General features: G+C 39.7%; 1 protein-coding gene across 1 annotated transcript; it reads right to left on the bottom strand.

Moving 5' to 3' along the window:
* Positions 1–1,019: 1,019 nt before the first annotated feature.
* Positions 1,020–26,735, bottom strand: LOC117490731 (short transient receptor potential channel 4-like). The gene is made up of 15 exons (XM_034140530.1): positions 26,139–26,735; positions 21,910–22,139; positions 20,363–20,581; positions 14,600–14,740; positions 13,840–14,016; positions 13,219–13,419; positions 6,339–6,684; positions 5,659–5,798; positions 5,361–5,561; positions 4,732–4,853; positions 4,359–4,554; positions 4,069–4,263; positions 3,780–3,821; positions 3,329–3,418; positions 1,020–2,561 (listed from the first exon to the last, which is right to left on the bottom strand). Exons 2-15 carry the CDS (start codon positions 22,066–22,068, stop codon positions 1,947–1,949), a joined length of 2,844 nt encoding a protein of 947 aa, XP_033996421.1. The 5' UTR covers positions 22,069–22,139; positions 26,139–26,735; the 3' UTR covers positions 1,020–1,946.
* Positions 26,736–27,297: the final 562 nt, after the last annotated feature.

The raw sequence follows: 27,297 nt of genomic DNA, 5'->3' as shown, positions 1-27,297 counted from the left end.
TACTTCGGAGCAGTTGGAAGATCCATCGAAAACCCAGGAGCATTTTACTGCAGCCTTTTGATCACAGACAGTGCACAATTTCATCATCTGTTGAATATTTAACTTGCTCACTTGTTCGCCGATTGAACTTATTGAAGTACAAATAGGAAAGTGAAAAAAAAGCAATCAAAAGATAACTTCAGTGAAAACAAAAATGCCTGAGAACACAGGGAACATGTGGCTTTCATGCAACAGGGTTTGATCTGTGTCATTGGGTTCTGTTTTAACAGTAGAAAAGTGTTGTTGGAAAATAAGTTTTCTGCCAGGCATTACTTCTTCTTCTCTGTAGGGTTTATAAGAGAAGAAAATGACCTACTTGTCTTTCATTACCAATGGTTTGGATTCTTGGATCGAACAGCACGTTCACACGCACAAACACTCATCTCTGAAGGACTAAACAAAAGCCAGAGCTAATACCCCAGTTTCACAGGGAGAAAGAAAACACTTAGCAAATGTTTGGAATCTGCTGATTAGCTACTAGCACGAAATGTAACATTAATTACACATTTGAGACCTTCATTAACAGAAAACAGAATGAAAATCACACGTTCATCATATATCGCTGGTTCATCATCACCCTGCTCCTAATTTCTTGAGCAGGACTCCCAAATGTCTGCAATCTAATTATGAGATTCAATTAAACTCATAGGACCGAAAGAGAGGAAATGATCAGTTTTAGGAAATAATTACTTTCCAATCTTCATGGATGAGACGAGATGAAATTAATTTACTCCTAAAATCTAAATCCTTGCAATGTTAACCCAGAGCTTTGATTACCCTTGCTCTGATAACCTAATTTAAAACACTTACTATATTTAGAAAACATTCTCATTGTTGAACTTAAATCTTAACTATGTTATCTAAGATACAATATTGTCAGCACAAAAAGTTAATTTATTAATATATATTCATGGTTCTATCTGTCTGCAATCTGTAGAACAAGACAAAAAATACAAAAAAAGAAGAATACATGTTTCTTGTTTTAATCTCTATCATCTAACATCATTCATTCAAACATGACATCTAAAAGGTACAAGTTAAAAACAGAAAATCTCTTCAAAATAACATTTTATTTTCTGTAGGAGTGAGAAAACATGAATAATATGTTTCTTTTAATGGTTTATAGGCTGTGTTCATATTGTATTTATCTCATTGTTCCACGTTTTCTACTTTACATACGAGAATACTGGTCATGAACTGTCACCATTAAACGTACCAGTGAACGATGAGTATCACAATCCCAGGTTTCTGCATAGAAAAACATTGACAGAATTGTTGTTGCATGATCAGAGCTCGACACATCTTTGAGATACTGTATGGCAGTGTAAAGTGTGCAAAGTGCAGAAACGGACAAAGTAAGGCAGAGAGTTGGGTCTAAAACAGAACACATCTATTGCTCTAGTGAGATAAAGGAAACAGGGAGTTAAGCGGTGTAGAGATAAACGGAAGGAAAAAGAGGTAGAGAGAGAATGATGAAGGACAGAAGAAAGTGAGTATATAACTTAAAATGAAGGGCACACATCAGGTAAGGGAGAGGGGGTCAAATATAGAGGAAATTATCAGTTTCAGAAAATAATTACTTTCCAATCATCAGGGATGAGATAAGATGAAAAATATGTATCCTAAGATCTAAATCCACGTTTACCTTTGCTGCATCTCCACTGCTAATATATTTAAAACACAAACCAAAGGCCTCCCTGAGTCTCCAAAGATCAAGTCTGATCGTTTTATAATAACTCAATTAATATCGTCCTCAGTTGAAGCTGTCTTCATTCCAACATTAGTTAGCCGGTGGTTATTTATTCAGGTAGTTTCACATCTTATGCTTCTTCTTTGGATGACCCTGACAAACATCCAATAGCTACTGAGTCACTGCAGGTTAAACTCTCTTTATCGTTTTCATCAGTTCATATTTTCCCACCTTCATCGGAGCTGCTGTTGGTGTTGATGACCTCACTGTTTTCCTCCTTGGCCTCATTCACTGCAGTTCCCTCCTCCCTCTCTGTCAGCAGGAGTCCTCTCTCACCTATATCCTTTTGCTCTCTGTCTCGCTGCTCTGCGTCTGAGACCTCCGACTCCCCCGCTTCTTCTGACAAAGAGTACATCTCTCTGGAAATCTCTCCTGCCCCCGATGTGGCTTCGCTGCTGCCCCAGTGGCGTGTCTGGAACAAGCCAAAGTCAATGTCATCTTTGGGGGGATTTCTCTTGTGGCTTGACTTTTTACTCGAGCTCTCCTCGGAGACCACCAGTCCGTTAGGCAGCCCGTTGAAGACCTCGGGCGGTCTCGGTGAAGCTGAAGAACAGCTCTGCTTCAGGATGGATGCGATGATCTTGAATCTGTTGTGTTTGCTTTTCCCCTGGCTGCTCTGGGGGGCGGGAGAAACCTTGAGCGACGAGTTGGGGTAAGCAAGGCTGGACTCCGCTGAGCTGCCACTGGCCTTTGCCCCCTGAAGAGCAGGCTTCCCTGTCTTCATCATGCCCATCACCTCATATCGAAAACTGGAGATGTCTTGTTTCAGCTCCTGGGAGAGCAAAGCAAAGAGTGAGCTCCCCTGGTAAATCAAGTCATGCTTATCATTCAACTACTAGCCCCAGTTGTTTGTATTTGCGCAGCGCTGTGCAGAGTATCGCTTCAATTTCATCTCAGTCAATACTAAGTGGGCAGAGTGTACTACTTCATAATAATGACACAGCACCTATTTCCTCTCAAAGGCATAAAAGAACATTTAAATGGTCTTAGGATTTTCATCTAAATCACAGGGGACAAAGTATTGACAATATGTCTTAACAAGCCAGAATGGTACGATGCTAAACGGCGGCCGATTGAACTCTCTTTTTGTTTGTGAATTCATTTGTTTAGCCACCTGAGGGAAGCAGAGCTATAAACAAAACACTGGCTCACCTTCAGGTTGATGAGGCAGCCATTAGTAACAGAGACACATTTTAGCATGCATTTGGAGTTGTTTATGTCCACCTGATAAATGTCCAACATTCACTCTCCTTTCTGGCTCCACAAACTCCTTAGAGAAGTATCTGCAGCCAAATGCTCCAATATGTTTGGTACCGAGCAGGTTCCTTCGAGTGTTTAGTGTTAAAAAAACGGCTTGTTGTGGCTGAAAATAACACTGATCAAAGCAGCCAGAAGTTCTTTGTGCCAGAAAAGCAAAACAATGACTGAAAAGAAGCCATAACGCATTATGCCGACTGCAGAACAGTCTCTGTACATGGACAAGTACATTTTTTGTCACTTGAGGTAAATATTGATATATTGACCAGAAACTGTGCCTACCTTGAAGTTCTCTTCAGTCAGGCCTTCTTCTGTCTTGGCATCTCTAATCATGGCGGCCACATAACGTTTCACCAAGTTCCTCACTACCTCCTACATCGGTTAAAAAGGGAATATGAACACAATAACATCCTCTAATATTGAATGAAAGACTCGCTTCAATTCAAAACTCACAGTCAATTGTTCCATTTATACATGCACACAAGGAAATACTTGATAAGCTTCATCGGAAAAGTCTACAATAACCACCTGCAGATAATGACAAGTAGGAAGAAGAGACTGGAGATGAACATCCCACTGGGTGTAATTGTAAAGCAGTTGTATGAGATTGTATTGACAGATAGAAATTGCGTGGAAAGCCAGTCGAAGAGCAGAACGTGTGCGCTGTCTCTCACACACACACAGACACTAGCAGATGGCAGTAATCATTCGCAGCTTGTTTGACTTTGTTTACCTGGTACTGAGTGTTTATCCTCAGGTTCTCCGCTGCTCGCCTCTGCAAAGACATCAGGTACCAAAGAGGATGAGTAAGTAAAAGAGTGGGAGATGAGAAAGGACATCGTTTTTTTTCTTCACAGTGTTGCACATTTGTATTACTTTGCTGACCGTGGGTTTCACTCCATATGGCTTCTTAGTGTTGAAGCACAAAACAATATAAATACTTTTAATTCAAGACAAACAAACCCTTTTTTCTATCCCTGTGAAACGTACTATATTAAAGTGTGATTTTGTGTTTGACTTACTCCGAGACTTCCAAAGATTTCACTGCGCTTGGATCCTGTTATCTTGCACACATGCCTTTTGATCCAGCATGAAAAGTACAAGAATAATTTGGGGCTGGGGATGATGTTGAAAGGGGCCGGCAGTGTGGCCCCTTCTTCAAAGTAACTCATCCACAGCTTTGTCCTAGCAAACTTCCACTCAATGTCCGCATGGTCCTGAAACAGAGATTAGGGCTAGATCAAAAGCACTGCGAACATTATCTATTCCAAACACTCACTTGTTGTTCTTAGTATGTTTGATCTGTGCTCACTGCAATGTGCTGGTAGGAGTTGTTCATCATGGCTATCAGCATGTTGAGGAGCACCACCAGTGAGATGATGTTGTAAGTGCCGAACATTGTGGCCCCGACAAACTCTGTGAACTGATGGTCTGCATCCACGTTGGTCACATACAGGTTGATCAGACCGAAGATGGACCAGAAGAGAGACTGCAGGGTCTCAAATAACCTGTGAAGGAAAGATAGGTGTCACTCAAAAACAGCGTTATAATCAGTTCTTCTAAGCAACCTGAACACTTTTCACATACTTTTAAAAATATATACACACAACTGTTTCTTACTTTGCCACCTAATTGCACAACATCACACTACACATGCTAGCAAGTTTAGATTCATGTGAACTCACGTGGAGAAAGCGTTATTCTGCTCCACACAGCGGATGCCTTTGCATTTCCCCCTCTCATCTGAAGCCTTTGTCTCATAGTAAAAGTACAGCTGGTTCAGCCCGTTAGCAAAAGCGAGTAGGACCTGAAGAAGAAGAGAGTGTGGGTGGAGTGAATGCATTATTTAGGTCAGGGGTGTCCAAACTATGGCCATTTTGAATTGGAATATGGCCCACACCAGGAATATGTGCTTTTCTTATATTGTACTTCTTAAATATATATGTATAGTAAACTGATAATACACATTAGTATTCCCACTTTTCAAATAAATTCAGGCAATTACATATGAAAAAACTTGATAAAAAAAGTCCAATACCTTATTTGCATAACAAGTTTGAAATATACCCTTCATATTTCCGCTTATTATAAGCAGTCTGAGACTTCTGTTGTAAGGAATGAGCTGCAACACCTTTTGTAACAACATAAATGAAACCCTATGGAAAGCAATGCTGTGGCCCGGCCCTTCAAATATATTTCTGTATGTGGCCCTCAGTGAAAAAAGTTTGGACACCCCTGATTTAGGTCAATCCATATGTTTATGTTTGCATGTTTATATTCCCGCCTGGGTACACACATGATAACAGTGGTTTACCAGACAGTAGATGAAGAGGAACTTCAGGATGTCCAGCAGCATTCTCCCCAGAGAGATCTGCAGCGGCCCCAGGTGAGAGTTGGCAGTGAAGAGCGAGATGAGGCGCAGGGAACTGAAAATGTTGGCTATGGCAAACACTGCCTCAGCCACTAGTGTTGGGTGCCACATCTCCCACTGGTTCCTGGGTTTACTCCCACTGTACTGAACAGGACAAAGGATGGCAAACATATAAAGTGAGAACACAAGAAGGCTAACCTAAACCTGTCCCTTTTATCACTGTTTTTAAATATTAGCTTACCTTAGTGTAGGCTACAATCTTAAGAGAAATGGTGGCCAGGTAGAGAGAGTTCATGACAAAGTCCATCAGGTTCCACCAGTCATGGACGTAATCTTGGAAACCACCATCCCACATTTGTTTGATCTCTGCCCAGATGAATCCTAGAAGGACAGAGATGAACTGATTATCTAATAAATATATATATATATATTATTAAACCATGGATTAAAAACATATAAAGTAACTGGTAGGCAGATATTTCTAAAAGTCTTTTTGGGATTCGAAGTGTGCAAAAGAGTCACATACGAATAATTTCTCAGCTGGGCGGAGCAGGTAAAGGTATTACAATAATGCTTAGCAGGTTTAAATGTTGCCATGTTCTCCATCTTAGTTTTGCATGTTTGTACGCTCAGGCTTAGATTTATGTGCATGTCTTTACTTTTTCTAAGCTATTAGGTGATAAACCAATCAATTGGTCTTTTAACCAAATTAAAGTGTTTGCTTGTTAATGGATCTGGATGAACAGATTAGGGATTCCCAACGGTATACATATCAATTCATTCTGCAGTGCAATTTCACGGCAATCCATTCAATGGTTGGAGAGACATTTCACTGAGCCACATTGTCATTCTTATGGTAGAGTTAGAGGAAACGTCTGGGCATCACCAAAGTCATTAGGATACATCACTCTTTTTACTCACCCAGCACCCAGGGCAGGATCATCCACTCCACGGTGGTCGGAGCCGGACCCTGCCTGTCCTGCCGGTCCTGCTCGGTGGTGACGATGTGCTGGGAGGCGAGGAGCAGCAGGAACAGGAAGGTCAGGTAGGAGGCCGTGTGGCAGATGAACTTGATGAAGGGCTTGCGGATGAAGAGGCCGTGGCGACTCTTGGGAGCGATGAGGTAGCAGACAGCAAACACAGGGTAGAGGAGGCCGATGAACACACAGGTGATGCACTTCCCTGCCCACTGGCGCCGCCTCCAGCCGGGGAACTCGTCGTACCACCGGGACGCCAAGAGCTGCTGGCAGTTTGGCTGCGCTACAAACTAAATGAAACAAGGGAATAGTTCAACTTTTCTGTTGGATATACAGATTGAAAAATAACTCCTCATACACTCGTCTTAGGCATGATTCCAGCACTAAGACTGCTGGGAGACAGTATCCTCAGCCTGAGGCTATTTAGTAGTTTTTCACAGACCATAATGCCCCAGTGGCCATATGACAGAATTAGAAACTGCAGCAAGTTCCAGCTCAGAGGATATATACGTAGGAGTGGGATGTGTTGGTGGTGTACAACATTGAAGAGCTATCACCAACACACATATACAGTAAGAAGGGAATCTGGTCATGGCAGCGTTGACACAAAAACACATAAAGGGACTGAAGTCAGTAAAAAATCATGTTTACAAGAAATGTTTTTTATGAGTGCATGGCATTTTAAAAAGCATTTTCTTGAAGATGACACCAGAGCACTCCTTCCCGAGATGTCTGAATATGATCAGAACTTCATCTTGCATGACAAGATTAATTGAAAGCGGTTGGAACGCAAATCAACATGTGGGAAATATGTTGTCATCTTTCCTGTTGTTTGGCTTTGTTGATGTTTTGTGTTCCTGTGGGACCGATACCTTATGACACTGCAACAATGAAAGGAATAACATGGGAAATGTTTTTGTTATTCTCCTCTTGGTAACTGAGTACAGATTTCACATGATGCCAAACTGTGTGTGTGCTGTGGGACTGCCTCAGCAAAATTGACATGAGCAGCATCTGGTCACATTAGGAATCTGAATTCCTAAAAACAAACAAACTCTGTGTTGTATCCATGCCTCTAACAGCATGGGAAAATGCAAACACACTTACGCAGGCACACACAGTGTTGTGAAATATGACGTTGAGCCTCTATATCAGAGTCAAAGTGTCGACTGCACCGTCGGGTGCCAATTCACCAACTCTGCAGCCTCGTTACCATGGGAACCAGAGATCCCTTTCTGTGTCAGGGTCTGGAGTAAAATGGCTCATATTTCCATACTTTGACTACAGTGTTGCCACAAAACTTGAGAGGTAATGCAGAGGGGGAATATAGATGTTAACTTATGGGATTAAAAGAGTGGAAAAGCTACCTGCTGATTTTCCCCTTTTTATATGACTCCTTTTGGTGTGAACCTGATAAATCTGCAAATTAAATGTTTGCAGCCAAAGTCTGAAGCTGCGTCCAGGGGTGCAGGCTAAATCTTCTGATAAAGTACATGACCTCCGTGAATAATATGATACAAAAAATGGAGTCATTGTTTTAAATTCTGCAGCAGCTGGAAATAGAATTGTTTCCATCAATTTGAAGACAGCAGTGATTATTTTATGACACCCGTTTTGGTTGCAGGTATTTGGATTTTTTTTATGGGGCACAAGTAAGTTGTCCATAACCAATACGTTCCCTTTGAGCCTTTATCTTTCACTGCTTGTCAAAACACTGTTCCTAATTAATTATGGTGAACAAGAGGCACTTGAGCTGCCTGATATCTTGGCTTAATCAGCATGATGTATTAAACCCCGACAGTGAAGCTAACGAGTTCAGAAATTAAGCTAATTAGCGTTATAATTAGGAAATGTATCCATGCTGATATGTATTTGTTTTAGCAAAAGAGCTGCAATAATAACGTTGTCTCCAAAACCTTATGGGATCATCGACTTAACAAAGGAAACCTGTGTCTTAATGTATTTTTTTAATGTTTTTCACAGTATTTTATTATACAGGAAGACAAAGTGAACTTTCCTGTTTTATATACAGTAGTTAAGAATAGGTAAAATACAAGCTAAGCACTTATAGCACCGTCTCATACATTGGCCTCAATGAAAATATAAAGAGCTTACTAATGTAATTTGTTTTGTTCATTTCCTTTATGCTGCTGTAGTATTTTGAATATTTTGAACCAGAATCCTCTTGACTGTACCTTCCATTCCTTATCTACATTTCTATTTTCCATTTGGGGGAAAGACCGACCCTGTCACACACCTCTGCTATTCTACTGTCCCTTTCTCTCTGTCATCACCACCACTTCAAAAACTCAGCAGTAGTGAAGTGTCATATGTTTCGCCGTTGGCTTCTTCACACAACTCAAAATCATTCCCTCCTGGTCTAAAGTCCAGATGGAAAAGTATCTTTTTACCACCTTTCCTGCTTCTCCACTCTGTCAGCTGTCCAAAGGTGCCAGAAGAGTCCTTACATTAGAAGTGTGAGATGACAATTGAGGGTGCTTCCTACTGTGTGAGGTTTCCCTGCAGCCTCACAAAGATGATATATCTGCTGAAAGTCCTCTACTGCGCTTTCACACTGCCACACACTGACTTACAACTGGTTATGTTTGAGCTTATTTCTGTTCTGATATATGTCGAAATAAATACATATTTTGAAATACAAAAGATGGATGATAGATTACATTAAGCACAACATCTCCCTAACAAAACTACATGAGATATGTCTGGTCATTTAGTTCACAATTGGAAGAAAGAAAATCTGTCCTTATAATATGATATTCTTATACATTGTTTTAATACATATCACCTTGCAATAATTGCATTGGGAAATGAACTGGAGTTATCTACATTTGTCATGTTAGGAAAACTATCATTTAAAGGCTGTTCATACTGGACTACTGAACTTTGAAGACTGATATGTGTTGCAGAGAAATTGCATAAACAATTGATTGTTAATAATGATTCTTTACTCCACAGCACATTTTATTGTGCGATTCCATTTTAATGGAGGCAAAATAAACATTTTGAAATGCCAAATTGCAGTTTTGATGAGATTTCACAAGGGGGCAACGTCAAACTGCAGCATGTAGGAGACAGGTTTCCCTGGGTGCCTCAGTCACACCAATAAAGTGAAGGTCTGTTTGTCCTCACACTGTGAATCTGCGATGTATTCACCTACATTTGTGTAAGTACATCAGTAGAAATGACAGTAATCCTCTGTTGAAACCCTCCGGGAGGTAAAGGGGATTATCTGCACTTTATTGTGTATGTGTTAGTTATCAAATGTATCTGATTTGGCGTCCCGCTGCATCAAAGCGCAGACTGCTCTGTTCGCTCAGCTCTTTGGACCGGAGGCCTGTGGAGATTTATTTTCCGACCATTACAGATTTATTTTCTAAACCCTCGGAACCGCAGCAAAGTTAATAAACACACACACATGCAAGGATGAATATAAAAATGCGTGCCAACACACACCATGCATAGGAGGCTTAAGAGGACGAATGCCCTTCAGTTTTTAAGTTGAAGGTCACTCCTCGTCACTCACTGCGACAATCATCAACAGCCACTGCTATAAAAGAAATAATTCCGACCGCGTGTCGTGAGTGCCAATTATAAGGAGCTGGAGTGTTTGTCTGCAAAAGCGGTAAAAGGGATGAGTGGTGATACCAACACAGACAAAACGCCCTGAACATAATAACCGCTCTCTGCAAAAACATTCTTTCAAGCCATTCCAGTTCATCCAAGCGTTCATTTAACCCTCGATGTCTCGCAGAGGGCAGAACTGTCTGGATTAAAGATCACCTGTGTGTGTGTGTGTGTGTGTGTGTGTGTGTGTGTGTGTGTGTGTGTGTGTGTGTGTGTGTGTGTGTGTGTGTGTGTGTGTGTGTGTGTGTGTGTGTGTGTGTGTGTGTGTGTGTGTGTGTGTGTGTGTGTGTGTGCATACATTTTCTCCTTACAGATGCCATTAACCGTCTCTTCAGAAGAAAAAAGCGTTGTTATATTGTCAGACAAGCTAAACGGTTTCCTCTGTTGTCATTTTGTTAGGAATTTCATGTAATGTTTCCTCTTTCCGGATCAATGAACTGTTTCCTAAAGATTGTCTGACACATATTGCTGCATCTTATGGAACGGCGCTGCCAAGATAACTGTTGAAACTGTTAATGGGATTTTTGCTTGTGTGGCGGAATTTACATAAAATCCAATTTCACACAGCCTCCTTCAATTCGGTCCACATACTACAAACATTACAATCATAATTACATTACCACATCATGTGCAATCCCTCTGTGAATCAATGTATCTTTGTCTGCAAGTCTCCCAATGCAGAATCACAGTTTTTGTTACAGAAATCAACATATTTCCTGGATTTATTTTGAGAATGAAAGTCATGGGTTTTTTGCGAATGCTTCATTATACGCAAATATGTCATATGATTTTAGGAAACAGGTTAAGATACCTTTTGCTGCAATGGCTGATGTTCACCTGTTGCATTAAGAAAGTACTTTAAGTAATAAATAATCAAATACACTACAGGACTGTTATCATTTCTTATAACATTCACGTACACACAGTTACTTTTATTTGAAATGACTGCTCACCAGTCTAGTTGGCAGTTGCGAGATTTAGCATTTTAAAGGGCAGTTGGGTGTATTTTTACCCACATCATGAGACACTGCCCTCTATCAAAGTCCTGGTGCGATCGAAGGGTGTTATGGATTGGATTCAGGAGAAGGGCATATTGGGACATGTCCTGAATAATTAGGGAGGGTAACTGTTGTGGCAGAGACCACAGGAGAGGATGAGTTATTACTGTGGGGGCAATGAGATATTTACTGCCAGCAACAGAGAGAGGTTGATGAGGGGTTGGATTACAGGAGACTGTCAATCATCAGGACCACCTGTGCACTACTCCCAATTGTCCTTTCGTGACTCAACATGCTCCTCTGCCAACAAAGGAAATACGCACAACAACTGTATGGATGGAGGGAGGAAACAGCAGCGTCATTAATCGAGACGATTTCAAAAGTGCATCTGATCCGACAGCCAGGCAGGGCTCCCGGCAATAGACAGCAAAATTAATTATAAGTTGCTCCCGGGAGTAATGTGTCTGCTTCCTCATCATTTTGCTTCACCTTTATATACAGCGGAACACTTCTGCAGCATCATATCTATCTCACCCCTTTCTTATTGACTGAGGAAGCCATAAGACATATCACTTTTATGATTTTCCATCCCACAGCACTAACATTTAAAAGTAGGCTGTAAAAGTAAATAATTGTACATTGATTACAGCAATCACTAACTAATTAATGTACGAAAGACTCTGAATGCAAGTGTACACATCTTTTGTAATTAGTAACAATTATAAGACGTTTAAGCTATTATCAGTTTACCATTTACATTTTAAATCAAATGCAATGCATTATAGAGACATTCTTTTAGCCATTGAGGCAATAGCACAAATTAAATATAATTGATTGAAATAAAATGTACATTTAACATTTTTCAATTAGCCTTTTTCCCATACTAATTGTCAATGACCACCCACTGACAAATGTTTATCAAACAACAGAAAAACACATAAAATCAGTTGACTGTAAAGTATTCCTCTGGAGTTATTAGGCTAAACCATATCCCATAATAATGAATATACTTTTTAAATGCATGTCACGTCCCATAGAGTTGCTGAATAAAAGGGTCCAATTTATTCTCTAATCAAGGAAAGGTAAACTACACTGTGAAAGTACTCAATATTAATTTATTGTCTGCTTTCCACTGCTTTACAACCAAATGTTCTTCATATTCGGCATTCAATATTACACAATGTATGTTTAACTGGATGCACTGTATGAAGAAATCCCAACATGTTATTGTCTTTTCAGCGACAACATGACTGAATTGACTTAACAGCATTTTGTGTAGAAATCTACCTGTTATTTTAAAAAAGTAGATATCTTTCACACACAGCAACAGTTACAATCTTAACATTGAAACACTACTATTGCCTTGTCGCTGTAATGCTTTGTTAATTGAATTGCAGCTCTGTCATTTGTGTGAGCTGTAAACACATTAAATGTTATTCAAACCAGCTTCTGGCGCCGTCAAAAAAGTACCTGACGGTGATTTAACATCATTACACCACAATATCATTTTTCAGGCAGTGACAGCAGTGAGAATTTATTGGCTCGCTGCAGCAAAACCTGCAGGTTTGGCACTCTTTCCCAGAAAACAATGAGTAAATGGTGCATGGGGTATATTTGTATTTAAATCTAACAACAAGCTCTGCAGTAGATAATGTGACAAACAATACTGGACAGGAGGGAAAACAAATATTTGTGGAGAGGCAAGGAGAAGCCTGGAAAAAAATTATATATATAATAAAATATGATTTCTTGTATTTTGCACAATTTAATAGGCTGAATCTGGGATATTACAAATATACCTGACTGTCACAGCTCAAAGCAAGAGGGGACAGATGCACTCGACTGTGTGTGTTTTATCATTGTTTGATAGGCAGGAGGATGTCATTCCCTGCTGCCTTCCAATTACTCCTAAATATAGATCAAAGAATACACTTTTTCTGCCTGACATGTTTTGTCCTTCAAAGACTATTGCTTTCTTGTGTTTCAAATCTCATATAATAATAATATAACATGTGATATAATGGCAGGATCAGTGTCACATACTGTAAACTCCAGATGTAACTCACTCACTGCATTCTTTCCCCAGCCATCTCATCCAGTCAGAAAGCTTTGAATTAGGCTCTAAGCAAAAACAGGATACCTTTATATTCCTATGCACTTACATTAAGGAATCATGCTTACCTCTTTTTGGTGGTATTTGATAGCTAGTTTGAGTCTTGCCAGGTCGTTGTTGCCCTCCTCCTCCAATAAGTTGATGTCGTCTCTGTAGTTGAGGATCATCTCCAGCTCTCTGGAGCTTCTTGTCTGGTCCAGGAGATCTTTGGCAAACTGTTTACACTGCTGTGACAGCTCCTCATACTCTGATTTGAACTCGTTCTCCACCTTAGGAAGAGTGTATACAGAATACAGATACAGCTCAACATCGATAGTCCTGCAAAAACCTTGGAGCTGTATTCAAGTCAATATATTAGGGGAAATCTCAGGTTTTATGTCGAGAAAGGATCTGACATTTCCATTTGCTATATATCTTCTAAAATATACAGAAGATAGCTTAGTTTTTTCCCCGTGTGGAAATAATATACCATCAAGGCAAGGACCAATCATTTGTTATAATTCCTCTGGATTTTCACAGCTCAACCTTTATTATATTTTTATCACCAAGAGCAATTTAAATAAAAAGTGGGGTATAATAAATTGACAATTCATGGAAGGTTACATAACGGTATCATGAAAGGGCAGTGAGAGGTTAATGAATGCAAGAAGACAGCTAATCAAATCCTGTAAAAGGACGTTTCTCTTCACCTTGCTGAGTTCCTGCAGCTCCCAGCTGAGCCTGAACGCAGTGAGGAAGGGGTCCTCGCTTGATAGCGCAATTAGCGAGGGGCTTGACAGCGCTTTGTAGATGTTGAGGCGGGAGCGCGAGTGCCGCAGGCTGTCCACGTCTGAACTAGACACACACTCCACACAGTTACAGCGCACCTGCAACATCAAACAGAGCATGAACACATTCTAATGAGGCTTCATGGTGTTTAGTAACATGCTCATTTCTGTGCATGATTTGGTCCTGCAGTAAAGGCTCTGTATCTATTATGTAAGTAATGATCACTGTCATGTCTGGGTGGGTTATTTAGACGTTGACAAGTTTTTGACATAGTAAATGATGTGCAATCACGGAAAAATAAATAATAATTTAGTTGTGTTTAATTCGTAATAGATCACAATCTTAAAAACACAGATGCTTGAAAGGCATCAGAAAACATTCATCACAGACATTCAGTCACGGTCTATTATTTGATTACATCTTAAATAGGATCAATAGTCAATAATTCATGGTATAAACTGAACAGATACTAACTAAGTACCTAATTCAAAATTGTAAAAGCTCCATAGAGTATCGTCTGTATAATCTAAATGGATAATAACAATGAACATATAACACTTTTATAACCCCACATAATAGTGTAAAAACTGCAGTGATTTGTTTGTTCCCTGAACACTTCTTGACATTTTGGAGGTGTGGGATTTCACTGATCAAAACAACAAATACAAATGCTTTACCCACCTCATGTGGCTGCGGCATTGACACGCCTTTCTGCACCAAAAGCTTAATAATTTCATAGTTGTTGGTGTGTGCAGCGAGGATGATGGGAGTGATGTCAGGGGTGAAGTCAGAGAACTGCTTGTCCAATAAGATAGGAGGCACCTTTCAGAGGAGACAGTCAACGCTTCAATCACACATGGAACAAATATTTGAAGAAACACATTTGGCCTTGGCCTTTTGTTGCCTTTTAGAATTGTATAAACATCAGAGTCTCTTTTCCTTCTGTCAGGTTTAACGGACATGTTCAATGCAGTGGAAGCTATTTATTTGCTTAAAACAGCAGAGAGTTTATCTGTTCCTCTCTGAGAACAGATCAAAGGTCTTTACAGTGGAGTTAAATGGAATAAGCAAGGCCAAAAGAACAGGAGCTTTGAGCTGCGAAAATAATTCAAATACCATCAAGAAAAATATGCCCATTTGTCAAAGTTGCAGACAAAATGTCATCCATATCATGACCGCTGTAAAGGGTATAGTCCGCAGCGTCTCAGTATTTCACACATTTCACAGGGAATCATTATGGTCAGACAGAAACTCATTCTGCCCATTCCTCTTATCTTCCACTCCAGCTAAGCCCCTTTTGCTATTCCCATGTCATTCAGAGGGAAAACCCGGCTGCAGGCTGCAGAGGAGTCAGCTGGCTGTTTTCGTTTATTTTAATTGAAGGCCTTATTATCCAATTCGTTGTGAGGGAAACATAGAGGAGAGAGACGGGATAGTCAGAGAATTGTTGGAGGATAACCATGCTATTAGGACCTTTACATATCACACGGATGTGGATAAGGGGCTCTACTTCTTCTGAGAGAGCTTTACTAAGACTATTGTTGAAGAAATGAGAAGGTAGTAGTTCGTTTGACAACTTTCTACATGAGAAGCCACATGTGACAGTAAAATGATTTGACAGGCCAACCAGTGAAGTGTCAAGGGACCCAAGGGGAATACTCAGCTTGTGAATACTCAGCTTGTGAGTGCTTTTATGTGATGCCCACTAAAAGGGGATCTACAGCACTGACTTCACTGCAAAGCAAAAACAGTGGCTGATTTGTAATGTATTTATAGGGAAATATTCCACCTAAAATATGTATAGTCACAATCATAGCCGCGGGAAGTCATTTTGCTTAGGGGTGGGGTGCTAGTGAAATGTGTCAACGGGGGGGGGGGGGGCTCAACTTCAATGATGCCGTTTAAAAACACATTAAGGGCGGTGCCGGCCGTGAGCGAACCGAGCCGTCACCGCCCTGCTGCAGCCCCCAGCACCCCAACTTCCCGCTATGGTCACAATGAATACATATTACCTGGCATAAACTGTAAATCCAGTTCTTCATTCACCTCATGAGGGCACTGTTGAAAACAACAAAACTAAAAGTGCACATTTGGTGCGTCTATGTGAGGCTGTAGCATTAATGAGTAAAACCAGCACGCTAACATGCTCAAAATAAAAATGCAAACTTAGCAGGCTATCATTTTTAATATCTCTCAAGCTCTCTATCTTAGTTCAGTTTGATAGCATGCAATATTTTGCTATACATGTTATTGGAAATCCATCCTACAGTAATTGAGACATTTAATACAAATGGACAAATGTTAACCTTAAGGTGCAGGGGGGAAAATAAGGGGATATCAATAATCATTATGAGATACAGATAGATAGATATCATTTATTTATCCCAAAATTGGGATTATTCATCTCGTATATGTTAAGGAATAATTCTTCTAGATATCTAACCTTTTGCTCTGTGACCGGTCAACTTGACTGGCACGAAGGGTAATTGTTGTGGGAACACTGAGGCACTTCTTTATCGGTGTTTGTGGGCTCTAGGATGTGAAATCCTTGAGGCCATGAGTGTCGGACGCAGGTGGCTCAGTGTTTAGTCTACTCCTTCAGAGATGTTGATTTCTCTCTGTGAACCAGTCTAGCATAGAGAAAGGCTCTTCAGAATTGACGTGGCAACTCTACCGTGAAGTCAGAACCTCTGACTCTTTGATTTGTGATGTGAATCCTCCGGCCGAATACTCTGAATAAACCCATCAGTGTTTGACATCAAAGCTCCAACTCTCACCGTTTCTCCTTCCTGAGTCGGTGACTCCATGCATTACTACACAGAAGTTTCCTCCACAGTATACACATAGATATCTGTGACGTATTTCCTACTTATACATTTTTTTGTTGTGAGATAATTCTGACTGAACCAAAGAGTTACTGAAAGCCTTGCTTGGCTGATGTCTGGAATCATTTTGCAATGTTTATGTCTCAATATACTATATATATTTGTTCTGTTTTCACGAGCTAAAAGACATAGATCTGAATGTGCAAGTCACATTTAATACAAGATCTGAACTGTACTTTACTGTAGGTTTCTTAAAGGGGACCTATCATGCAAAATGCACTTTTGTACGTCTTTTATACATGAATATGTGTCCCCGGTGTTCCAGGGAACTCACCAAGTGTCAGAAAACACAACCCTCTCTATTTTCCTCCATACCCAAATCTCTAAAAAAGGGGCTGCAACGGATCTGATAAAAACTGATCCAGATTTGAACACTTTCCTGACGTCAGGACAGTGGCGCTACGGCTATTGGGCCAACTCCACCAATCAGTAGGAGACAGCCACCCATTGCCGTTCGAAGGCGCTGGAGACGCTGTAGTACATATGTCAGGCCTGTAGATGGTGCTGTTCTCACAGAATCAACCCTTGCAAAAACAGAGCTAACATTTGTCAAATTGAGTGAAATGAGGCATGGCTAAAATGCATGATCTGTTTGGTATTTTGAAAAAAAAAAAGTATAAATATGCCTTATATAGGTATGGTCCTACACTATATTATTCAAATATAGCATGATAGGTCCACTTTAAGAAATCTTTCACATAAGAGTAGTCTTTTATGAAACGAAATAGTATCAGTGGAGCTCAGTGTCACTCACAAACCATAAAGAACAGTTATCAAGGGATTGGCTAATTCTCTCAAAAACGTTTCATTATCCATACTGCGACTAACAGTTTTTGTCACTCTCTCCGAGTATAGTCTCAGGGCAGCAGCGACTCCAAAGAGTGGCACAGAGCCACGTCTGACTGCGAGTCGTCATTCTTCGCAGAGGAGGGTGATCTAATAAGCTATTTACTTTGTTCTCTATGTGGGAGGAGGACGGACATCAAAAAAGCGACATCAAACCGCCTTGGACCGAGCCCAAGCACGGAGCAGGGGGAGTGCAGGCTGCTAGATGTGAAGTAATGACATTAGCGGAGAAAAGAAGCACAATAATAGCCCACTTGTAGTTCTTGTAATGCATATTTGTTACTCATATTAGAATGAGGCATCCACCGACAGCACAATGATTAAGATTAGCATCTGCTGCACCACACAGTGTGTCTTTTATTTCCGTTGTTCTCCTTTTTTGAGAGTCCCCACTGATTCCTGTCATCCTACAACATCACAAACGGTTAGAAAAAGCTAGTATAAAATGGGACACAGAGCATTTCCATTTTTTCATGACACTGCGGAAAATAAGCTCAAATCTGTGTGGATTCGAGCTAGATGACATGCTTTCTGTGTTATATGGAGGATAAGCGGGATTTCCTACGGTGCTATCTTAATGTCTACATGTAGGTTGTATATGTGGACTATAAAAAGAAGAAAAATAGACCAAAAAAAACACCTGAAGCTCCTTATAATTGAGGCATTATGAGCTCTAGTGTTTGTGCCTTTGAGAGATCGTATCTTTACTCTGAAGAATTACATGATACTGTTCATACCGCTGGCATCCTATGCAACAACCAAGCCATAACACTTCTGAGAAAATAACAGACACATCATTCAGACAGCCTGCAAAATAGAAAGGAAACTAGACACCAACAGAGCATAAAATGAATCTACTTATTAATGAATCTCTAGAAAAGACACTGATAGGAATACACGTTTCCCAGTCTGCCATTTAATATAACCGATTAGCTTCTCTTGGGGGAAATTTGGTAGCACAAGAGTGATCTATTTCCACAACCAGTGTAATGGAAGAAGTACTATCGCACAAAGACATTAAGGGAAAAGGGGGAAATGTGGCTGCTTATTGATGTCACAGCTGAGGGGGTCGGACGGGATATTTTTGGCCTCTATATCTCATTCGCCCCACATCCATTTAACAAACACGACAGAGCTATCTCTTGTGTTTGAGCTCTCTTTTGTTCCCGTATATATTGTTCATGTTCCTTTCATTTGTCCCTGTTTCAGTTTATTCTATCAAAGACAAATGCACATCTTCTAAAAGGCACAGCAATAACATCCACCCATCAGTTGATCAATGAAGCCAAAAAACATCTGTTCCTTTGTGGTGCATTACTTCTAAGGAGAGAGGAATAGAGCATGTGAATTCATGTATGTGTGTTTTCTAGTCAGTACAGTTCTTGTGTGTCAGGAACCACTAAACAACAACAAAGAAAACTGCTCCTTGAGTGGAGAGCAAACAGTGCAAAGGGGCATCAATCTGACATTAATTAGTCTGGTTGCTTTTTTTATAACAGCAATTAAAGCTCTTAAAAGGCACTTCTCAAAGAGTAGGTGCATGGGTTGAACTGCAGCGTTCTCCAGCTAATCTCAGTCCTCACAACATAAAAAAAGTATTATACTGTTCCTTTGGAAAAATATACATCACATTTTCTCTTAGTTGATGCTCTAATTAAATCTCACTCTGTAAGACCTGTTCCAGTTCCAGAAGATAGATCAAGTCTTGGGAAGACAGCCTTTTCAAGTTTCAGTTTTTGTTGTTGTTGAAAACAAAATGGGTCAATTTGTTCAGATTATATAAAAAGCTTCAGGCAACTGCGTGCAGCTTGAAACCTACACAATGAGAAAAATGTAAAACTACTGTAATGTAATAACTGCTCAAAACATCACCATTTTTATATTCTTAATATAATAAAATTGACTACATTTAAAACTGAAAGATTTTGTAGGCATTTATTACATTATTGGCCTCTAGACTGTGCACTTTCCAGGGTTCAAACACAGTGGGGTTTGAAGGTTTTATCATTCATTTAGATTTACAACTGACTGCTCCTACCCTTTATGATAAACAATACGCGTGGTGTTGGTTGCACATTGCATTTGTCCAAAATATCATACTATTTTAGATAAAATTAGGTCATTATACCATTTACACACAAGGCTGGTGTATTTTATCAACATTAAAGGTGGGGTATGTAATTTACTTCAGAAACACTTTTTGTTATATTCCATGGAATGCTCTTAACATCCCGATAGCAATGAATATATGAAATGCTTTGACAATAAATACATAAACAAATGTCATCTGTGGAAGCCGTGGCGCTGTAAAAAGCACGACCAATCATTTTAGACGGCCCAGCTAAAATAACTGGATGGCCTACCTGCCTGTCAGCCTTCCATCTGTGCACAAACTTATCTCGTGCCCTCATTGGTCATGTGCGCGTTCGTGTGTGTTGGAGGAGGGGCTCTGAAAGGAAGTGGCAGATTTTCTCCGGTTGTGTATTTTCAAATTCTAGCGCACTTGAGCTGGTTTCTCAAACTTACCTACCCTACCTTTAACTGTATGTTTAAATATCAGAACATGATTTGGTTGCGTGAGGAAAGGTTTTTGGAGCCAAAGTTAACATCAACAATGATCCTTTTCTAGTATCCTCAAAGCTTTGTCTTCAGATCACTCTCTTACACATACAACACTCTAACTTAAACTTAAACTCCATCCTCCCCTCCTTACTTGCATGCCTCCGCCGGGCTTCTTGTGATTAAGCAGCAGCTCCACAGCTCCCACCACTTCCTTGCGGATTGCGTGTAGCAAAGCATCTCCGACGTAGACGCTGAAGCTCAGCAAGAGTTCAATGATTTCCAGGTTCTCGTTCTCAATGGCAATCAGTAGAGCCGTTCGGCCGAGAGGGTCGATGCAATTGATGTTGATCTTGAAGTAGATCTCTGCCTCCTGGAAGAAAGTCAGGGTTTGGTTGTATCAATAATATCATTGATTAAAAGAGAAAATAGTCTTTGACATGGAAAACACGTTGTTTTTACGGAAATGTTCAATCCTGACACCTTTCTGAACAACTTAAGTCTACATAGTTTGGCTCTAACAGCTGCATGAACATGGATAAATGTCCACAAGTGATGTTGTGTGGGCCTACATATTAGCCTACATTTAAAAATGAAAGAAAATCTGGACTTGTGGAGTCAGAAAGAAAAGAGATTACCATACCTCTGTAGGCTGCTCTTATCTCTGCTTGAGGCTAAAGGCTCAAGGCTATATGTTGGCGCTACTAGCATAACATATGTGAATGTCTGATTGAACTGTCGCTAGTTGAGTTGTATTGTGGGTAATGAATGCACCAGGATTTGAGGGAAAAACACTCTGTGTAATAAAAGAGAAAATGTATTTGATTCCGTGCATTGCTATCCTTTTTTGAAAAACGATCTAATGTGAGTCCTGCAATGTCAAAGGAGTGCAATGCTAAATCAAGGTATACTCTTTTGAATAGTACTTGTGGCCGTCATACCTGGCATTAATTGGTCATGACAGCAACATATTAAGATAAAAGCCTAAAATGTTGAAGCTTTGAGTACAATAATTCCGTCCTTAGATTAAGATTTGCTTTCTTGTAAATAACCGAATAGCTTCTCTGTCGTTTGTTCTCCCTTCTTACCTAACTGCATCTGTTGTTATCTGCATTGCTGCGTGCCAAGCCCCCTGTTTGTTTTTGCATAATTTTGTGTACTCCAGGTACTGTGGGACAACTAAACAGGTGGTCTCTAGCAATATTCCCTGTCTACTTAAGTTGTGACACTTGTCAAGGTAAATAAAGCCCCAGATGTTATTGAAAGTGAGAAGAGGACAATCATGGCTCCACGTGCTACTTAGAGATGTTCAAATTGTTTCTAAATGTATGTGATTAATCAAGACTTTAACCTGCACTCACATCTGCACACTTATGTAAATATATTTAACATGTTCATACACATGCTCAACTTTTTACTGTGATAATGATATCCTATTTCAATAGTTACTTTATCACTTTAATTTTGCTGTATTATTACTTTTACATTTTACATTTTAATTTGTATTCTATTTTATCTATTTAATTTGTACGCCTGAATTTCCCCAAGGGGATAAATAAAGTTCCATCTTATCTCATCTTATCTGATTAGATTTAAGCCATCCATAACTAAGGGTTTCAGCTGCTTTATTCATTCATGTCTTTACTAACCAAATGTTCCAGTATTCAATGTATGTATAAATACAAATACACACACACACACCTCCAGAGCCTGTTTGACACTAGCGTAGTCCCCCTTCTCCACAGCTCCGAGGTAGGCTTTCTCCAGAGGCGACAGCTCCGACTCGGCTCGCACTATTCTCAGCGGGATGCGGTCCCGGTAAGAGGAGCTGTCAGTCCGCCGGTAGTACAGCTGTGACATCTCCCTGGGCTTCAGCCAACCAGCACTCAGCAAACTCTGCTACAGCTGCTGCCAAGCTGGGGGAGTTCACACTAGAGAGGGCAGAGACACACATGTGAGAGAAGGAAGACACTGGTTGTTGGCTTTGACTGAGAAAGAAAATGTGAAGAGGAATTTGGGGACAGAGGTCAGAGTATAATAAAGACAGATAGAGAGGAAGCACGTAATTCCTGGCCAATCTAACCATTAAAGTGTCACTTAATGTATTTTCCTACAATTTCAAAGAATGACTGCAACTGTAATGAAGTCTGGAGGATTTAAAGTATTTTCAAAATCTGTAAATTGAATATAAATCCACTTAAATGTATGTTTACTGAAGCAATTTCCCGACAATTAAATGACAACATAGGGCTGTGCAATTAATCGTATTTTAATCGCAATTACGATTTTGGCCTGCCACAATTACGAAAACAACATAATCGAAAAAAAAAATTATTTTGCTTTGCTAGGTTGTGACAGTGCACTGCAACATATTTGATCTAATTAATTTTGGTCTCATTTATTTGTATTTATCATATTTATATATGTTTAGTAGCTTGTGGAAGTGCGCTCCAAAATATTTGTTGATCTTGTTTATTGGTATTTATTATTTTGATATTATTTATTTAAATGTATCATTTATTTTTGTATTGGTTTTTCAGTTGAATTATACGTCCAGGGTAATCAACAGTTAAAAAGATACTGTTCAAATTATTATTTGTATTTGTTTTAAAGCTCAATAAATGGATTTTTTCAAAGTCAATGAATAATCGTATTTAATAATTGTGATATCAATTATTGACCCAAATAATCGTGATTATGATTTTTGCCATAATCGCACAGCCCTATGACAACACATTCTCTTTACTCATTATGCATTATTTTTGCAGTAGGAGGTTTAACTTAGTGCACTTTGCTTTCCAAGTGCCTCACATTTCTCAGGATCTTTACATATTTTTGGGGACAAACAAATCAAAAGAGTACCAAAAGATGAATAAAATGTCATGCCAGCTACGTGCACCTGTTTTTCTATCAGATACATCTAAATTAAACATGGAAAATGGAGGAAGTGTTGGCAGTGGTTACTGTTTCACTGAGACACATCATGATACACACAATCAGGCTTGAAGTGTCGCAGCTGAAGACCTTTAATTCTTGACTTACTAATGGCTTTAGTTAATTTCATTAGGAATGCTTGCTAAGTGATCGACATCAGCTGGTTGCCTGGTGACGGCAAAATATAGCTTCTGGCACTGTGCAGCTTCACAGAAATAATCCTTCACAGTGACACGGTGGACTGTCTACCAACGAGGAAAGGTCAATATCTTTGGCACTGGCTGTCTCGAGATCTTCAAATGCATTGTCTTAATACAATTCTGAACATATATAGAAAATGAGGAAATAGCTTTACAACAACAGATACCTCAAAGTTCCCTTACAGTACAACCATCATAATGGGCTATTTCTAATGTAATTCTAAGTATAAGTATACACACTGAACAGAAGCACAAAAAGTGAATACAAACACAAGGGATTGGCTGTTTGTAATCTTTAAAGGACTTAAAACAACAGGGGACTGCGAGGAAAATAAAACAGGGGGTGCAGGAGATGGAGAGAATGAAAATAAGAGAGCTTAACAAGAAAAAGTAGGAAAAGTTAATGCTACCAAATATAACAAAATAAAGCTTGTGCGTAAAGCCTTCTTTTTTTCGCTATCCAAGGACAACTTATTCCTGCTCTGTCTTTATCTAATAAATATTTGAGGATTAACAGACTCACAGCAGGCCAATTAATTATAAGAACAAGAGCAGCCATTTGTTTTATAAATATGTGTAGATGTGTGTCGTGCCCAAAGCTCTGTGTACTTAAATAACACTTAGATTTATAAAGGAATAGCTTAACATTTTGCTTTATTTTTTTTTGGGCCAGATTAGCCTTTATTGGAGAGGACAGAGATGACATGCGTATATATGGTTCCAGCCCAGATTTGAATTTGGGTTCTCTGCACAGGAACTGGGTCCTAGCTTAAACGTTTTGAAATTACACTTATTAATTTACTTTCTGAGAGTTTGATGAAATGATGAATGCCACTCGGAAGTCTGTACAGGTAGAAATTTGCTAGAACTAGCTTGGCTTAGTTTAGGACAATAGCATACAACAGGGAAAATCAGCTAGCCTGGCTTGGTCAAAAGGTAAGAAAATCAGCGACTCTACAGCTCATTAATGAACATTTTATCTTGCAGTTTTGTGTGAAACCATAATGTGGTTGGCAAAGGTTACTTGCATCAGTATTTTATCGCTGGTGTAGTACCTGCCAGAAGTTAGTTGCTTAGAAACCTCACTGTGATGACAAGACTTCAGGAAGTTACTCCATGCCAAGAAATAGTTTGGTACAAAACCCCCTGTAAAACAACAACGTCTTGTTTTCACACCTTGTCTTTGTACAGATTACACTATAAAAAAAAAATACAGTGTAAAAAAAAAGCTTTATAGATGCTGGTATAGTAACACCCTAAAGGCCAAACTACAGTATTCCTTACATTTGGGGGAAATTATAGATTTCCAGTTCAAACTATTTCATTTTGAACATTGAGCAGTAATTTTCTGAGACAGGTGGCAAGCAATAATGTAATTTTTCAGGTTATGAACTAGCAACCCTAATGTTCCCACAGCCTGACAATGGCTTGAATTGAAGTTTATAAAACTAAATAGGTGTACATCAAAAGTGGAACATATGCAATTGACTTCAACTTTTTAGCATTATGTCACCTGCTCTTACACTCTAGGTGCCATTTTACTGCAGCAAAAATGCTCTACAGTGTCGTCCCTCAATTAATGAAATCACCTTAAAAAAGTGCTCCACTGAGAACTTGTTTTATCGGGGAGCCCTTTTGGTAGCAGATTTTCAGACCTCATTGAGATCTTAGGCCTTAGTTTGATATTGATAGTGAACTTGGTTGAGAAATGTTCCTTTGTACCAGAAATACCTCTGCACTGGCCGCAGAGGGACCCTGCAGTCACTAAATAACTGCAATCTTGAGATGGTAGAGTACAAATCATGCGGGCAGACAGAGCATGCATGCACAACAGGAAGGAAGACTCTGCAAAAGTAGAATTTTAAATGTATATTTTCAACTGCTAACCATGGTCTTAACAGTTTATTTGACTTGTATATGTGTCTTAGCCTGGGTTATGTGATTCACTGTTCCATTGATGGATGTAAAGGTGAATACATAAGTATCCTTTTTAATGTTTTGGTGCTTTTTGTTTAAATGTTCAAGATAAATGTTGACATACAGTATTTCACCTCAGCCAGGTATCTGTTAGTCTTTAAACTCAAACTACAGCAAGTCAGGCTTCCCACCAAGAACAAACACCAGAACAACAAGAGGATCTGTAGATGGTCTGCTGATATTTGTGTGTGCTATTATTGAGACACACACACACACACACACACACACACACACACACGGTGCAGAGGGCTTTTTCCTCAGTAATCACTCTTTACTGAAATCAATACATGATTTAGAAATAGAAAATCTGTTTTGTTACACAAGCACCAGCACCACTTAAGTGTAGTGGCAGGTTGGAGGAAAATGTTTTCGCTTTTTTCTTCTAAAAGTTGATTTTTTTTAGACAGCACACAGCGCATTAGCTTTGCAGTAGACCACAAAGCCCATTTATATAAGGCTGTCCTGCGTTTACAATGGCAGTGGAATAAAAACTAAATTGTCAGCATACTAATGATGAACGACAACAGGTCTGTCTAAATTGGCAGTCTGTGTGGCTACCATTTGTATTAAATGGCGTCTGCCCACACTCACTGGTGAGATTGTGACATTTTTATTTCTGTTTGTGTGCAAGACAGGTTCTAGGGAATAGCATGGATGACAAACAAAAAGAGGACTCTTGTGTGTTCCTATATTTGGTCCTTTCAACAGTTAAAGGCTGAGAGACCGTAAAGAAAACAGTTCAATATGTAGCCTACTGTCTTTACACGCGTAAAGCCTTTTATAGCAAAGACGAGCATTTTCAAGTAGCACATAACTAACCTTGGAGATGTTGGGCATTTGGACTGCGCTCATGGAGATCAATGCTGTTCCTTTGGAAATTATCCCGACATCAAATGAGGACCAATAAAGCATTCGCTTTTTAAAAAGAATAATTCGCCTCAACTTCTTGAATGTGGTTTCCCCTGCAGTATGGATCTGCAGACAGACCCTGCTTCTTAAAGTGTCAGTGCCAAATGATTCCAGTCCGGCTTTATTTTTGTTTTAAGTGTAGTCTGCAGTCTTCCACATCATTTTTGGAGACTTGAGAGTATCCCCACTGTACATCCAGATTTTATCAGTTTACATCACGACTTCCATTCGGTCTTGTGTGGAAAAAAACGCAGACCGCGCACACCGCAGTCAGCTCGCCGCGCAACACATCCTGGAAACGAAAAATAAGCGACAATGAAGTTCGCTCGGTGAATTACACCAGGTTCAGAACCGCGTCCAGTTTCCGCAGGGTGTATTTCCGCCGATGTTCTTTCCCTGTCGACTTATCCACCTGTTGGGGGGTGATGGAGCGAAAAGCAGCGCCTCCAGGAATAAACGCAGAGCAGCCAGATGCCTGGGAAAGGTCTGCGGAGCGCTGCTGCAGACTGGTCGTGCGCACTTGGAAACGCATTGAACACTGTGGCACTGCAACAGGGGGCTAAAGTATAAACAAGACACTTAGCCACACATTTAGCCTCTCCTTCAAACAATTGAAAATAACACTTTTCCAGTTTGTTATTGTCTCAGGGAATTGCATTTAAGATAAGAAACAAAAGAAAGTTTAGTGAAGATCATTCCAAGAGCATCATAAACGCCTTCTTGATTTGCATTAAAAACAAGTCAAGTGGCCCCAAGTGTGTCATATTTGTTAGTCATTTTGCATCATATACGTTTGAAACATATAGTCAAACACAATCCTTCATTCAACGTATACATAAGAGCACAACATTTCATTTTTATTTGATGCTCATCCAGTGAAAACAGACACCATATAAAGGCATTTGAATAATATCTATACAGTTTCTAATGTCTGTTATTTGAAAATATCCAAATATTGAACATATTCAATTCTCAGCTGCAGGCTTATATCAACTCCAATGTGTCACAAGTGACACTTTGGGTGGGATACATTATGAAAGACACATGACTGGACACCTCCACTCAAGTC

This window comes from Trematomus bernacchii, unplaced genomic scaffold (assembly GCF_902827165.1).
Source record: "Trematomus bernacchii unplaced genomic scaffold, fTreBer1.1, whole genome shotgun sequence".
Classification (NCBI taxonomy): Eukaryota; Metazoa; Chordata; class Actinopteri; order Perciformes; family Nototheniidae; genus Trematomus; species Trematomus bernacchii.
The sequence above is the reverse complement of the archived record's forward strand: the minus strand, read 5'-3'. Positions and strand labels throughout refer to the sequence as shown.